General features: G+C 35.2%; 2 protein-coding genes across 4 annotated transcripts; one reads left to right on the top strand and one right to left on the bottom strand.

Annotated features, from left to right (window-relative positions):
• Window positions 1-3,679: 3,679 nt before the first annotated feature.
• On the bottom strand, window positions 3,680-4,978 carry tshba (thyroid stimulating hormone subunit beta a). The gene is given in 4 exon segments (XM_032549989.1): window positions 3,680-3,980; window positions 3,982-4,089; window positions 4,590-4,788; window positions 4,895-4,978. Coding segments are annotated over 3 exon segments (441 nt in total). The 5' UTR covers window positions 4,752-4,788; window positions 4,895-4,978; the 3' UTR covers window positions 3,680-3,809.
• Window positions 3,872-13,480, top strand: slc5a8l (solute carrier family 5 member 8, like). Of its 3 annotated transcripts, none has more exons than XM_032549986.1 (16): window positions 3,872-6,623; window positions 6,855-7,244; window positions 8,152-8,217; window positions 8,468-8,519; window positions 8,653-8,720; window positions 9,039-9,193; window positions 9,410-9,550; window positions 9,633-9,762; window positions 9,869-9,957; window positions 10,222-10,334; window positions 11,048-11,115; window positions 11,225-11,311; window positions 11,442-11,635; window positions 12,368-12,477; window positions 12,592-12,677; window positions 12,779-13,480. In XM_032549986.1, exons 2-16 carry the CDS (start codon window positions 6,891-6,893, stop codon window positions 12,887-12,889), a joined length of 1,824 nt encoding a protein of 607 aa, XP_032405877.1. In that variant the 5' UTR covers window positions 3,872-6,623; window positions 6,855-6,890; the 3' UTR covers window positions 12,890-13,480. The 3 variants fall into 3 exon arrangements, with proteins under 3 accessions (XP_032405877.1, XP_032405875.1, XP_032405876.1); XM_032549984.1 differs by having other exon boundaries at window positions 3,872-6,704; XM_032549985.1 differs by having other exon boundaries at window positions 3,872-7,244.
• The last annotated feature ends 1,721 nt before the right edge of the window (window positions 13,481-15,201 follow it).

The raw sequence follows: 15,201 nt of genomic DNA, 5'->3' as shown, positions 1-15,201 counted from the left end.
CCCTGAGGCGTGGGTGTTGATGGATCCACAAAGGGGAACTAGATATTTCTGTTCTCTATTCTATGCTACTCCGGATCAGCTTATATTTTTACAAATGTACTTATTTTAAGCAAAACATGTTTGTTTAAAGAACTCACATTTTAAATTTGTGTAGTTATGCAAAATAAAGCTTATGGAAGCGCCACTTTGTTTTCAGATCAATGTATTAATTTATTGATTTTTTTTAAGGATTGTCTCCATGCTAATAAAGTTGTCATTCCTTCAAGAATAATAATAGTAGTATCATAGGCTTATTTTAACAAGACTATATACTCTTGCCCTGCTTCCTTTTCACTATTCAACTTTCAGTGTAAATGAGAAAGATAGATATCTTGACTTAATGCATAAGGGGTATTTGTATTTTATATCTTTAAAAAAAAGTTGGTGCTTAGGATAGCATTACTTTTATTTGAAAATTCCAGTACTGATTTTTTAAATATAATGTACTAATCTATGTCCTTCCCTTCTTTTGCACTCTGCCAGAATGATTAAAAAAGTATATTTCTTCATATAGGTGCTGAAATGTAACTTAAGTTTTGAGGATGTGCTTGCAGGTTTAGAATTATACAGAAAATCTTCTTTATATTGAGTATATAAATAAATACTGCTAGAACACTGATAATATCTCCTCTTTAAAATAATATGAATACCATGTATCTGGAGACTTGTGATTGGCAATGTGGTAAATTCTTCTAGAAAAGTTTCTGTTTTAGGTTACTGGAAACAGTTTGCTGAATGCTAAACACAGGAGGATTTTTCTGGAAAGGTTTGAAAAATATTCTGAGAAATTACCAGGAACCGGTTCTATGTATATAACCCAAGGCTAAAAGCTTGTGTAACACAGAGTGGTGCACACTATTTGCTAGTCAAGCAAGTACTTTTTGCAGAGCTGGCATCAACTTCAATCAGTTATTAGCATTAATAGATAACCAGTTGACATGTATGGGGAAAAAAATCAAATTAAGGCTTTAGTACAGTAGATTAAAGCCTTGATAAATTAAAAACATATTGGGGCAGGCAATGCATACTTTAATCTTTGCTAAAGTTTTGGCCTTTTTGACAAGCATGCAATTACACAGATTTTTTTCTACCGATTAAATAAAATTGCATGCTGAAATTCTTGGTTCTCACAAATTTAAAAAGTATCTAATGTAGCTCAGCAGCCAAATATCAGAGTCTTTATCTATTACAGCAACTTAACATATTTTAAATAGGAGCTGACTGACTAAAGGAAGTATAATCTGTTACTTCTTCGCTTACATGTGTCAGGTATTACTCACTAAGCAAATACCAAGAGCACATTTCTCAGGATCAAAAAATATATTCCTAATGTAATACTAATCTTGTGGCACACTGTAAGCTGTCAGGAGTTGTTTCAACATGTCACTGCTTTGCACAGTCAAAAGTGTATGATGTTTGACTGAAAAAGTGATCGGCATGTTCACCACATAGCTGTGCAGTGCTGAGGCAAGCAAATTCCTTTGGAATCTCTGTTTCATCCTTTAGGTTACTAGGGTTTACAAAACACAACTACAGCCAGCCAGTCTAAGCCACAGTGACCTATCACATGTTAGGTTTAAGAGTCATATCCGAACAACTTTGTAAATCCTATGAGCCAGTTTTATTTTGAGTGCTTCCTTTGTACTCCAGTGTTTCACCAGAAGTAGATTCAGGAAGAGAGAGATGATCTAGCTCAACTTGTTGGAACTTGAAAAAGAACAGATATTTGTAATTGTAGGTCTTTATAGGTCTTTGTATTGTGTAAAGCACTTTGAGCTGCCCTGTTACTGAAATGTACTATGCAAATAAACTTGACTTGATTTTATGTTCTTGTGGGATTTTGTAGGCAAACACACTTGGTCATGAGTACAAACAAAGAAACAAATAAACAAACCCAATGTTAACTGGAGCAGTAGTGATTCAGGAAAAGAAAGTGAGAAGAGCAATCTATGAAGAAGTATTCAGTATATTATGAAATATTGTAGGATGAACAAAATCTATCCTTTCTTTTACTTTTCTGTTTCGCTTGCTTTGTAAAACCCTTTGGCTAATGCTTGGGTTTGCAAAGTGCCATAATTTAAGTGGAGGTGAGCTGGCAGCTGAGATCTGTCTTACATTCCACTTTTAGATACTGTAGGAATCTCCACTAATACCTGCTGCCTGAGAAGGACACACAAATTTTGGGTGCTAACCTCAGATATTATTCATTCACCCAGCACATTCTGTTTTAAAATAACCTTTTATTTTTACTAACTTTATGCCTGTGACTGGAAGTAATATTAACATGTTGGAGGAGCCCAGGCAGAGTCACAACTTGAATATGAGCTAAACAATGTGACAATCCACAAAGACAAAGCATCAAAATACCAATACAAACATCCAAAGTACCGCCAGCAATGATGAGAAGGGTTTGATTACTTTGATGATGGTAAATATTTTTTTTCAGGTACAGATAATTTTATACCCAGATAAATAATTTTCCACCTGCAATTCTTTTAATAAAATATGAGTGGCCAACAGGAATAAAACTGAAACTGATCAATTGTTAGCTTTTCCTCTGGGATATCCTGATGTTAAAAATCAAAATGGCCATACCTATTTTCATTTCTTCTTTTTTCCTCCATTGTATATGACTTTTTGAGAGAACCCATTCTAAAATCTACATGAGTCAGACTAGTAACTTCACAAATATTCTCTCTCCTGTGTCACAAGACTTAAATGTAGTGCTTATTTAAAGTCAAACAGAGGATCAGGTTTTTAGGGTGTGTCATTGTAAACACTTTGTAGAGCAGTTTTTAGCCTATATTTTATTATAAACTGGATTTAATTTCTGGTTCTAATATACATCTTTAACAAAGTTAATGTAGACTTTCAATTTTGGCTCTTGTAAATTCATTTTAACAAAGCAGAAACACTCTGGAAATCTAATTTGGGGCCCTTTAGTTAAATGCTTTTGTTATTTTATATTTAAGTAAATTTGTGAGAATCTCTGAGATTAGAACCAACAAAAAGCATTAAAATATCCTCATGTTTTAGGAAAATATATTTAAAAGCTTCATATAATCAGTGACTATGAAAGACCAATGTCACATCACCCCAGAGGATGACTCTATGAAACATTGTCTCACTCAAAGTTCTGAGCTATTTATACTCTCCAGCTGTCTCTGAAACTCCCTTTGTGGACATTCTACTAGCATAAGCCCCATTTAGGGTGAGATATAGACACTGCTAACAAACAGACATATTCAATGTGCTGTTTAGAATAGCCTGTAAACAGTGTGTCAAGTCTTTCAGATTTTATATCTGCCTGTTTAATCCCATTCAAAAGAAGAGTTGTGTCAACAATCACATACTTCTCTGAATGACTTCACAGGTGTCGTGGAAAAAAACAGAGGCCTAACTGTAAATATAGAATCAGGAGGTGACCTGCTGATGCAAACAGCCTTGGGTTTGTTATATAGTGAACACACAGCTACGGTAAGAAACAGAATGTGATTAACTCAAGGACATCTGATTCAGAGAGCCATTTAGATGATGAAGTTTTAATTGGTTGTATTCAGAGAATCTATTTAACAGTAAATAATAAAAGACTGGAAGACAGTACGGAAACGATGCTAAGAAAAATATGTGGAATTCACTGTAAACTAAGACGTCAAACTATAACTTTATTATTCAACAATCAGATTAAATAGAATGAAGCAGTGCAAACTGTCAATGGTCTATTATAAGATAAGAAGTAAAAACCTTTATTTTCTTACATAACAGAAGAATTAAAATGGGATCACGTAGTTGCTTTGACCAGGATAAGGATAAACGCGCCTGACTGGTTTAGCACAGTTAGCATCGTAGCTGTTGAGTCTGAGTGTGCATTCATCCCTGTCAGTTCTGCAGGCACCACAGTGGCAGCTGATAGCTACTGGGTAGGTATATGCAGGGTTGGAAGTCGATAGCACAGCCAGGCAGGATGACTGTGCGATATTCCACCTTATCATAGGTGCAGCTTCTCTGAACAACAAAGCGTGAGCGGAAAATATCCCTCATGTTGCTGTCCTGTATGATACACAAACACATGGGAAACAACTGATGAATGAACCTGTGAAAAACCCATTTAACTGGGACACAAACATACAAAGAGTTTGTATCTATATTTGAGTTTCCAAATAATATACTAGAAATAATAGCTAATCTTACCAAATTTATGAGTAAACTAGAAAACTGGCCAACAAAAGATTTGTCAGAATGATTAATCAAAAACTACACAACTACTATGCATGAGACTGTAACTAATAGAGTTAGGTCATAGCAGAAGTAATTAATCCATTTTTATTTTTCTCAACACAGTCAGGAAATGCATTTTCTCTTTGCATTTTTGACTCATTTTGATCAAAAATTTATTTTTAAACTTATACAGAATTAATTGAAATCTGAGAATTCTGAGTAAATTACCTCATCTTGGGGTTTACATTATATGACATCTATGCGACAAACTGTTACTTTTTCACAAGGTAAAATTACAAGCATTTTCTCTGTTACTACAAAGAAATACATACCCTTGTGAAGCAAACTCCCATGCAGATAGTAGTGTTGATCGCCACACAATAGTCACATTCTGGCTTTTCCACGAACAATGTGAACTCTGTGGGAAGACACATGGGAACAACTGGATAAATCAGCAGAAAAAGAACCCAGCAGCTGAACGCTGATGTCTCCATTTTCAGCCAGGTGGTTTACCCTTAACCAGGTTTGTTCCTGCAAAGTAATGAAAGACAAGCAAAGCAAAAAACATAGGATTACATCAAATGACTTTTCTTTTCTTTGTTCAAAAGACTCAAGTTTAAGAGATGCAGTCACTTACAGATCTAGTAATGTTCTGAGTCTGAACATTCTAGATGAACTGTATAGATATATATACAAACATAATCTAATCCATGTTAATCCAAGCCATTATCGTCTATCTGTGACGAAAGAGGTGCACTGAACTTTTAGCCCATTTTGTAGATGACATGAACATATTGATGTTCTTAATGAATAACATGATGAAAACAACAATGTAATTCTGTCTGAAAGCAGTCTCTAATCCAGTGTCCACTAGATGTCACAAAGTGCCACAAATCTTGTGCTAGAAACAATGTGTAAGCTATGAGGGGTTACATAAGTCAAAGAGCGGGTTTAAGTCACTTTATTCAAAACAAATCAGCCGTTTTTGGATTAAAAATTAACAGAAGTTAAGATGCAATAATGTCTTTGTGTGCATTACTGTGTGTCTGAATTATGTTTTTGGTTGGTGTGAGTTAAAAACAGACGTCAGCAAATATGTAAGCTGGTAAAAACAAATTGGCAGAGCACACACTTTTCATTCAGCTTTATCTAATCTGCTTTCATAGTGGGCATTGGCAGTCAAGCCATCGGTCGCAAAAAAACTACTGATAAATAAAAACTAGAAAAAAACACTCAACAAAATGTTTATATTGGAACTTCTTATCTGTAATTTTGAGTAATGATTGGCCAGACTAGTCAAAGTGTCTTGGAAACATTAAGTGATTTTAAAGCAAAATGCAGCAGTTTTGAACGCACTGATGTTTCGGTGCTTATCTACTGTTAGTTTTTAATTCACTTGGATTCATACAGACAAACAAACACACAGTAAATGTGTTTCATGTAAAATGGACATGTTGACAAGGTTATACTCATTCCTCTCTTATATCACAATTGTTTACACAGTATTGTCAACATCTCATAATATTTATCTTTGCACACTATTAGACTTATCCTTTATCAGTGACAAAGAATAATGCATGTCCGAGTGTGAATCAGAGTTAGTGTAACAGGGTAACTCATTGCTTTTCTACATAAATCTTACATAATATATAAATCTATATAAATCTTATGAAAACATTATTAGCACCTGTCATTATTATTAAACACTTAAATTATTGTTGCTTGTTCTACAGCAGATGTACTAAAATATACAATCTTATGGTAGCAAAAACTTATTTGACACATACTTAAAAAGACAAAAGCTTAAATCTTTATAAATAGTATGTCTGAAATTATATATTTTTGTTCTAAGCTGAATATTCATTTTACAAATTAGTCATTATTTTTGAAACAACATGCTGGAAAGGTAATGAAAGATGACAACACTAAGTAAAGTAATAGTATCACAAGTGACAATATGATATAGAGGAAGGAGTGAAGACCAAACCCTGAAGACTCAACTTTCCCTCCCCCTTGAATTTTTTATTTAACCAAAAGGTACTGTGTAACCAGGAGACACAAACAGCCCTACCATCAATGTGTCACCGCATCACTTTATTTTACACAGAAAATAGATTTACTGTCAGCAAAGAACCTTTTAATTGTCACCAGTGCGCAACCAGAGACGCACCAACAGATCGTTTTCTTTTATAATCTCTGAAATTATACCAGGCTTCACTGCCTTGTGTCCTTGATGGATCATTAACCTAAGTGAACTAATCTTTATTGTCTGCTGGATGCATTAGAGCTGACCAGACTACTTCCAGTTGCAAGAGAGGTAGTGGAACTATCAATGAACTACTGATCACTGAAGTGACAAAGTTAAGGTAAGGTAGAACTGAAGTCTTTAAGTGGTTGGAAGCATCAACACTTTGTGAAGGTTTAAGGAGATATTTTTAAGAGTACAGGTAAGTTAAAATGAATGTGACAATTTATTCAATAAAAAAGAAGCTTCTTTTCTATCTTCAATGTAGTTTTTTATAATGCTGTAATGTTTTAGATGTACCTTCAGCAAGATTGTATTTTCCAAATATAATTTTTCTTTACTGTGATTTTAGGTTCAAAGAAACTTCCACTTCTTTCGTAAATCAACAATGGTTGGAACAGGTGGCCCAGTGGCCACTTTCTCTCCTTGGGATTATGTGGTGTTTGCTGGAACGATTGTGGGAGCAGCCAGCATCGGCCTTTTCCAAGCCATCAGGGGCCGGAAGGAGACCAGCAGTGCAGAGTTTTTGTTAGGTGGACGACAAATGACAGCTGTGCCAGTCGCCATGTCCCTGACAGCCAGTTTCATGTCTGGCATCACAGTAATTGGCACACCTGCAGAGGCATACCGGTTTGGTATTGCCTTCTGGATCTTTGGTTTTTCTTATGCCATCATGTCTGTCATCACTGCTGAATTATTTGTACCGCTTTTCTACCGACTTGGGATCACCAGTGCCTATGAGGTAGGAACATGCTATACATTCTAAACTATTGCATACTAGGAGAAAGCATCTGACTATTTTCTTTGTTAAACCATCTAACAATAAACTGTGACTTAATGGCTAAAAAGGTTTTTAAGGTTATTCTGTAGGAAAGGTTCTGTGTTAGTAACAGCCTTCCAAAAAACATAATGTCTTCAAAACATCTTTGGTTGAATCAGAACAAGCCCAAGATAGCACACTTTGAGTGGGACAAAATACCTTTTATATTTTTTTTTTAAGATTAGCGAAAAAAAAAGAAGATAAACAGAACATTAAAGCTAGGACTTGCAGTGTGTTTCTGTGTTTGATATGATGTAAAGCACTTTGAAATGCCTTGCTGCTGAAATGTGCTATACAAATAAAATTTGATTTGATTTGATTTGACTTCAAGAAACTGAAACAAGTCTAGAAAAGACTTGACAAATGCCTCATCCTTGTATCAGCTGATTTATTTACTTTAGTCAAGATCCTTACAGTAATGAACTCATAGTTCATTACAAAAAATCAAATTTTTTTGTAGCTGCAAGAACAGAACCAGGAAAAAATGCTGAAGTTATGGGAATATAGATGGATTGGTACAAGCTCTTTGACATTTTACGAGTAAGACATCCCAGCATGAAAGTGCTGTTTAGATGCTTAAATAATTTGTGACTCACCTTTTACTGGGTAAAAAAGTCATGTAAAACATATAAGTTCAATGCTAATATGAGATCTGAAAAACGCAAGAAAAAAATCTCAAGATCATATAAAATGAAATACAAATTCTGGAAATTTACCGAAAACGGGGACAAAATTGTATGTTGTTTTTCAAATTCTCTATATGCCTGGAATGATGGCATAGTCATTTGAATGATGTTCCATACATGGAATTATTTTTTTTAATTTTTAGTACCTGGAACGGCGCTTCAATCGGATAATCCGGATGATCGGAACATCCATGTACATTGTGCAGACGGTAACCCATGCATTCTTAATTAAAATAGGATAATCAGTTGGGAACAATCATAAATATTAAGATTACTGATGCAATATAAAATTCTAAAAGATAAAAAAAATTTTTATGATGCACATGTAAAACAACAAACAACATCTGTTCTTTTCTCATTTTGACTTCATCATTACTGATTCTAGATACCTGTGCCATGACGATATAAATATGACCACATTGTGTTTGGAACTAATTCATTAATGGTCCTGCTTTTCAGGCTCTCTACACGGGCTTAGTTATTTATGCTCCAGCTCTTGCACTAAACCAAAGTAAGTCTTAACACACAAAAGTTTGGTCTGATCTTCTCATACAGATACAGCTGTTATAAATCCAAAATAAAAGATAGCAGAAAGTTACATAATGTATATTTATTTATAATGGAGAATTTTCCAAATTGCATAGTTACCGGGCTGGATCTCTGGGGAGTGCTGGTGGCAACGGGGGTAGTGTGCATCATCTATTGTACTCTGGTTCGTATTGTCTTATTATGTCAAAAAGAAGTATCTATTCCACATTATTTAATTCATGTTTGAAATAAATTAAATGGAGAATGAAACATTTAACTTAAAGTTTGCCATTCTGTTCTATTGAGTTCTTTAAAAAAAATACTGCATTTGAGCTCTGGGATTCTCAAATCATATTGGAGCTTGTAATACAACTAATATTCATTATTCAGTTCATAGTATGAATGTTTATTGAACCATAACCTTGATCAAGTCCTGAACATTCAAGAATGACCTAAATTAGCATCAAAGTTGCCCTGCCTCATCATATGAATTCTGTCACAGGGTGGCCTGAAAGCAGTTATCTGGACAGACGTACTGCAGATGGTGATCATGCTGGCAGGATTTGTAGCTGTAATAGCAAGAGGAGCCGTAGTACAAGGAGGTCTAGCGAAAATTTGGGAAGATGCTGCAGCAGGAGGCCGACTGGTAGCTTTTGAGTATGTTAATAACAATCATTTTAAATACTTTTTGACATCAAAATAGCCTCTTTTTCCAAAACAGAGTATACAAGATATTCAAGAAAACTTGAATAGACTTGAATAGAATGTCAGTTCATTTTGCAAAATATATAAAAAAAAAGCTGAGAGCAAAAAAAAAAAACTGTGCCGTGTTTGGACATGTTCTAAGCTCTCTCTCTCTCATTTTTTTCACAGCTTTGACCCAGATCCTCTCAAGCGGCACACTTTTTGGACTATAGTGATTGGTGGTAGCATAATGTGGGTGTCTATCTACTCAATTAACCAGTCCCAGGTGCAGCGCTATATCTCCTGCAAAACCTTGGGACAAGCCAAGTTGTGAGTATCACTCAAATAAAATGCAAATAATCCTCTGGCAGTGAGCAAAAATTCAAGCACTAACAGGTCATGTTTCCCTCAGGTCTCTGTATATCAACATGATTGGTTTATGGGCGACAGTGAGTCTTGCTATGTTCTCTGGTCTTACAATGTACTCCATTTACAAGAACTGTGACCCACTTTTAAATGGGGATATAGGTACTTCTGACCAGGTGACTATAGTATTTTTACGTTGCTTATCTTCCCATGCACAATATGCTTTTAATTGGGTAACAAAGCACAGGTTGACAATAGTATTGGCTTGTATTTGTGAACCAGTTGCTGCCATACCTTGTGATGGATATTCTGGCAGTCTATCCTGGAATTCCAGGCCTGTTCGTGGCTGCAGCTTACAGCGGTACCCTCAGGTAAGGCTTGAGACAAAGAAGGAATAAAAATGAAATTACTTCCAGAAATTATGTGGTGATAAGGAAATGTTTCCTCCTGATAAGAGATAAATTTAAACTATAAAACATTCAAGACACGACTTTGTCTAACCAATGTATGAGTGTGTGCTAAGACATTAAACATAGGAATTTGCATGGCACCTTATACTAATCTTTGCAGCCATTTACATTTATCCATTTCTGATTTGTTAAGTTTCTGAAACTTTACCTTTGCACTTCTTTCAGCACGGTGTCCTCAAGTATTAATGCTCTTGTTGCTGTCACTGTGGAAGATTTCATATATCCATTCTACAAAGATTTCACACAAAAACAAGTTACCTGGATGAACATGGGCCTGAGTGAGTTCTACCTACCTACCTGCCTGCCTGCCTACTTACTAATCTATCTATCTAGATGGACAGACAGCAACCACAAAGTACATTAGCTACTTGACTCCTTACAGTTAAGACCAATGAAAAGCCACAAATGACATTATCTATAATCTTAGTTGTTGTTTTCATTGGTAGATAACAACAGTCTGAACTTCCAGTACACTGTATGTTTACAAATTAATCACAATTGACTGCTGCTTTAACAACTGTGGGTAGAGTAGTCACAGCACTGACTTTCCACAAGCTGAATTGAGCCAGGCTGGATAACTTGCAGCAGACAGGTTAACATGAAGTGTTTCTCTTTACTGATTTACTGAGAAATGCTTAAGCAGGTAATCTGGTTCTCAGAAATTCTTTTGAAACCCAAATGAAGGGCTGAGCTCTCCTTGTGAGAGAAATTTGATATACCTTACTTGACTTAATATAAAAATGTATTAGGTAGGCCTGACTGCACAGGAAAACACATACACTTTTAAATTTACTAGGCTGCATGGCCCAGTTCTTGTTCATAAGTACTTCCTAATCAAAATATCTAAATAAAAAAAAACATATTAGAATAGAAATGTCCTTTCTGTGCAACAGTAGCAAAGGGATGATAAAACTGTTGCTGATTTTTATCTTTGCCTACGTTTGACTGCTTTGTTTTTTTATTATTATTATTTTATTTTGCCAACACCCAGGTGTGTTTTTTGGATTCCTGTGTATTGGAATGGCTGGAGTTGCTTCAGCAATGGGAAGTGTTCTGCAGGTAAAATTGTGTTAGAATAAAGCAATATTGTTACAGTTAATTATAGTTCTACAGCACCATCAAGTGGTACTTCTTAAGCAATACAAGTTAACATTTTGTCTATTTTCAGGCAGCTCTGTCCATATTTGGCATGATCAGTGGACCTCTTCTTGGCCTCTATCTATTAGGCATGCTTTTCCGCACAGCAAACTCAACAGTGAGTATTTCATTGTCCTGGGATGTTTTCTTGCACAACTGAACCTTAAGAAAACAGAAAATATGCAGTAGCAAAACAGGAATGTGACACCCTGAGGTGGAAGTTGACTGAGGTCATATTTACCTTTCAGGGAGGACTGGGAGGATTGATCACTGGTCTGGCATTAACTTTGTGGGTGGGAATTGGAGCTCAGCTTTACCCTCCAACAGCTGACAAGACACTTCCCCTTTCACTCACCACTGTTGGCTGCAATAAAACAGTGGACCTAAACAGCACAACAGCATCTCCATGGACCAGCCCAGCAACTCTGACTCCACAACCAGAGTTAGTATTTTTTTTACAAAACAGAAACCTGCTTGTAAAACAATTTTGTTTTTTTCTTCTTTCTTTTTGCAACAATGTTTTTTTTCTTTTGGAAATTAAAGTCAGACAGAAAATTATTCAGGCTTTAAAAACTAATTTGAAATATGTAATTCATCACAAAAAATAAGCTTCAAGACATGTAATAACAGCAACAATATTTTTTCTATTTTGTTTAAGCTTCATTCTTCTTGTACACCTATCAGGTGTAGCATTATGACCCTGATTGGTTATGCTCAATAGATTGCAATGCAGTAGTCTACTCCGAAATCTTATCAGTAGTGTGAGCTAAGGTAGCTTAGCTGTTTAATCAGACAAAATGTGCCAGCAGTGAATCAGTGAGCCTTGACCAGATCCCTCCTGTTCTTTTCTTGTTTCAATTTGAAAAGATACTGACCATATGGCCTTTGATAAACTTGCTTAAATCCTTGTGCTTGTACGTGTTTACTGCTTTGCAATTGTCACTTTACTATGAGTGTAACACACTCTAATTGAGGAAAACATACATAAACTTGTGGCAAAACTTTAAATTCATTTAATTTACCTTCTATTTCTAGACGTACATGTTACTCTCAGATCTTTTAAGTGGTGTTATAGCTTTCAGTTGGATTTAGTAGGAGTGAAATTCTTACTTATCAGCAGTTGTTTTAAGTACATTTTGCTGGAAGGCAAAATACTAAATCGATTTATTTTTAGTTTCAGGCCTCCTATAGCAGACTCCTGGTATTCTCTGTCCTATGTCTACTTTTCTCTTTTTGGCATGCTGACCACAATGGTGTCTGGCCTGCTCTTGAGCATAGTCACTGGTAAGGGTTTATTTCTAAAGGCTCTACTTTAAACAAACAAAAATTTCAAGTATATGTTTAATTTAAATGGTTGATCAAAAGTAAAACAACAATTTGATTATGTCTGTTTTATAGGCGGATGCAAGCAAAAGAAGATGAACTCTGATCTCTTTGTGAGGAGGAGTGACTTGATATGCTTCAGTGGTTGCAACAATTCAGAGGTAAAATGCTGACCTCGTCATGTTGTTAGCTAATTAGTAACAGTTTACCAAGTGTGATCTTTTAATGTTCCTAATCTGACACTATTGTTAACTTCCTGCAGGTATCTGATGAAATGGAAAAAGCTCCAACAGACCTTCATATGGGAGTTGACAACAAAGCATTTATGGCGATGGATGTAATGAAAGAGTCTGAAAATGCCACAAAATTATAATACTATTATCTTTACTCACTTTATTAAACACATCTAAAATAATTTATGGATTTTTTGTAAAAAAACAAAAAAAAAAAACAAAGACTTAACAATGTTGTCTGTTATTGATCATATTGAAAACTTGCTATGTTTTATCCACTATTTACACTCAAGAGTAAAAAGATCAAAATCAAAAACCATTATGTTCCTCATTGGGTACTTAAATAGAAAGGCATTCAAACAGCGCCTGGCTATCATATCTTTGTTTGCGTTGATTAAGATGCCTTCTGTTTTATGTTTTAGTGGTGTTGTTGCATTATTGCTATGTAACCTTTGCCATTGTTTTGTTTATATAGATGATTTTTAAAAACATATTTACCTGGCATTTATTCTGCTTTTTACTCTGAAACAGAAATACACTTGTGTTTTTAAAATATGTTGAAAGGCGTAATAGTTTTGAACATACCTTGACTTCTGCTTATTTTTCTATGAAAACTGTGCACTCTTCATGAAAAATCTGAAAAATGTTTCTACTTATTAATAAATATTTTCTACTGTTCAAATTTACCATGACTTCAAATGTTCACATAACATTCAGATAAACTCACTTTAGAGAACAATATACCACATGGTTGAAGTAAGAATAAAAGATGAAAGAAACTATGAGGAAATTTTTACAATGCAGTTGATGATTAGATAGCAATGTCTGTGTTTATTAATGGTAATAAAACATATTTTAGCTGAAGTGTAGAGTTTGAGCTTTGGACTGGCTGTAACCACCCCTTCATCTCCTTGGGAACAAACAAAAGAGGAAGTTTACAAAGAACTGCCCTGCCCACTTTTACCTGTTCCAGTGCCAGATAATCTTTTAGCTGTTCCAGGAAGAGAGCTAAGAGTCCGTAAAAGCAGACTTCAAACCAAGAAATTGAATAAGATTACAATTTTCACTCCTTTCGATAAAATAAGGTGAGCTATCACTTTAATTCTGTAACAAAAAAAATCATTATTTAAATATGGTGTAGTCTTAGTTATACTGTAAATGAGTATAAAAGAATATGTTAAGTAATCACAAAATCTAAAGCATTTGTGCATAGCTATGCTCAGTCTTCTTAAATATGTTTCCTTCTGGACATATTATCTAAAATTTAAAAATATAAAGAACCTGCTTACAAAGGCACAATTTTTTTACTGCTGTCTACAGTAAAAAAAGGTTTGTCTACCTTTTTTACTGCTGGGATTTAAACATTTTTAATCTTAAGGCAGAACTAAAACATTGCAAAAAGGATTGATTTTATCTGACAAGCATTTCCATGTTTTGCTTTCCAAAACAGGATTTAAGCTCTATGGAAACTATCGTGGCACCCCTGGTTTATTTCCTCCTGGTACTTTCTTTTAAAATGGCACACACGGACAACCAGAATGTAACCTTCACAACTCCTCCAAACCTTGGCTTAAACCTGACAGAATTCACTGTAGCATCAACTTCACTTAACTCTACTGTAACTCCAACTACTCTCTTAACCTCAACCAAGGACACAGCTGAATATACCAGCACAAAGCGTGGCAATAATACCCTCTCTACTACAGTGGCTGCAACTGAAAACACAAGTCAACATCAAACCTCTCAGTCAGCTACATTGACTTCACCAACAGGCAATGGATCACTAAACACCACTACACCAACCGCACAATCACCTGCGCTTACAATAACCACACAAACCATCCAGACTACAACACATTTGAATATTACATCTGATACAACACTAGGTTCAACTGTAAACTCATCTCACAGCATGACTACATCTACAGTTTCAGCGAATGCTACAGAAGGTAAGCATCTGTGTCCATGTTCAATGACTTAACGTATTTTTTTTCCACTGGTTATGTCAATGATTTTAACGCCTTACCTTTCTGTACTGTTAGGTTTGAGACTTAACATATCAGAGAGAAATATGACAATAATCTTCAGCGGCATGCTTGGGCTCTTTGCTTTGACAATAGTTATGATCATGTTTTACAAATGCAAACATAAATTCCAGTACTTGCATCAACGTCTTGACACCACAGATGGCACAGGTAAAGACTGATACTTTATCATGTAGCAAATCCAATCAATTTCAGTCACCATTACCTGATAAAAGCAACTGTTCAATTTTCAACAGATGGATTTGTGCTCGATGATGACACCCTTGTTATTTCTGGAGGACTTTATGATGCCCATCCAATCTACGACAATGTGCCACCCACTCCTGCAGAACCGTTACAATTTCGCCTTGATTTCCTTCACTAAGAGAGACCTCTATGCTAAATCACAGTGGTAACCCACTAATATG

Source organism: Xiphophorus hellerii, chromosome 20 (genome assembly GCF_003331165.1).
Source record: "Xiphophorus hellerii strain 12219 chromosome 20, Xiphophorus_hellerii-4.1, whole genome shotgun sequence".
NCBI lineage: Eukaryota > Metazoa > Chordata > Actinopteri > Cyprinodontiformes > Poeciliidae > Xiphophorus > Xiphophorus hellerii.
Note: the sequence above shows the minus strand (reverse complement) of the source record. Positions and strands in the feature narration are given on the sequence as shown.

Coding starts and splice junctions, on each gene's coding strand:
- slc5a8l (XM_032549986.1), top strand. CDS start 6,891: ATGGTTGGAACAGGTGGCCCAGTGGCCACTTTCTCTCCTTGGGATTAT. Junction 8,520..8,652: donor AGCTCTTGCACTAAACCAAA/GTAAGTCTTAAC, acceptor CAAATTGCATAG/TTACCGGGCTGGATCTCTGG. Junction 11,116..11,224: donor CAATGGGAAGTGTTCTGCAG/GTAAAATTGTGT, acceptor GTCTATTTTCAG/GCAGCTCTGTCCATATTTGG.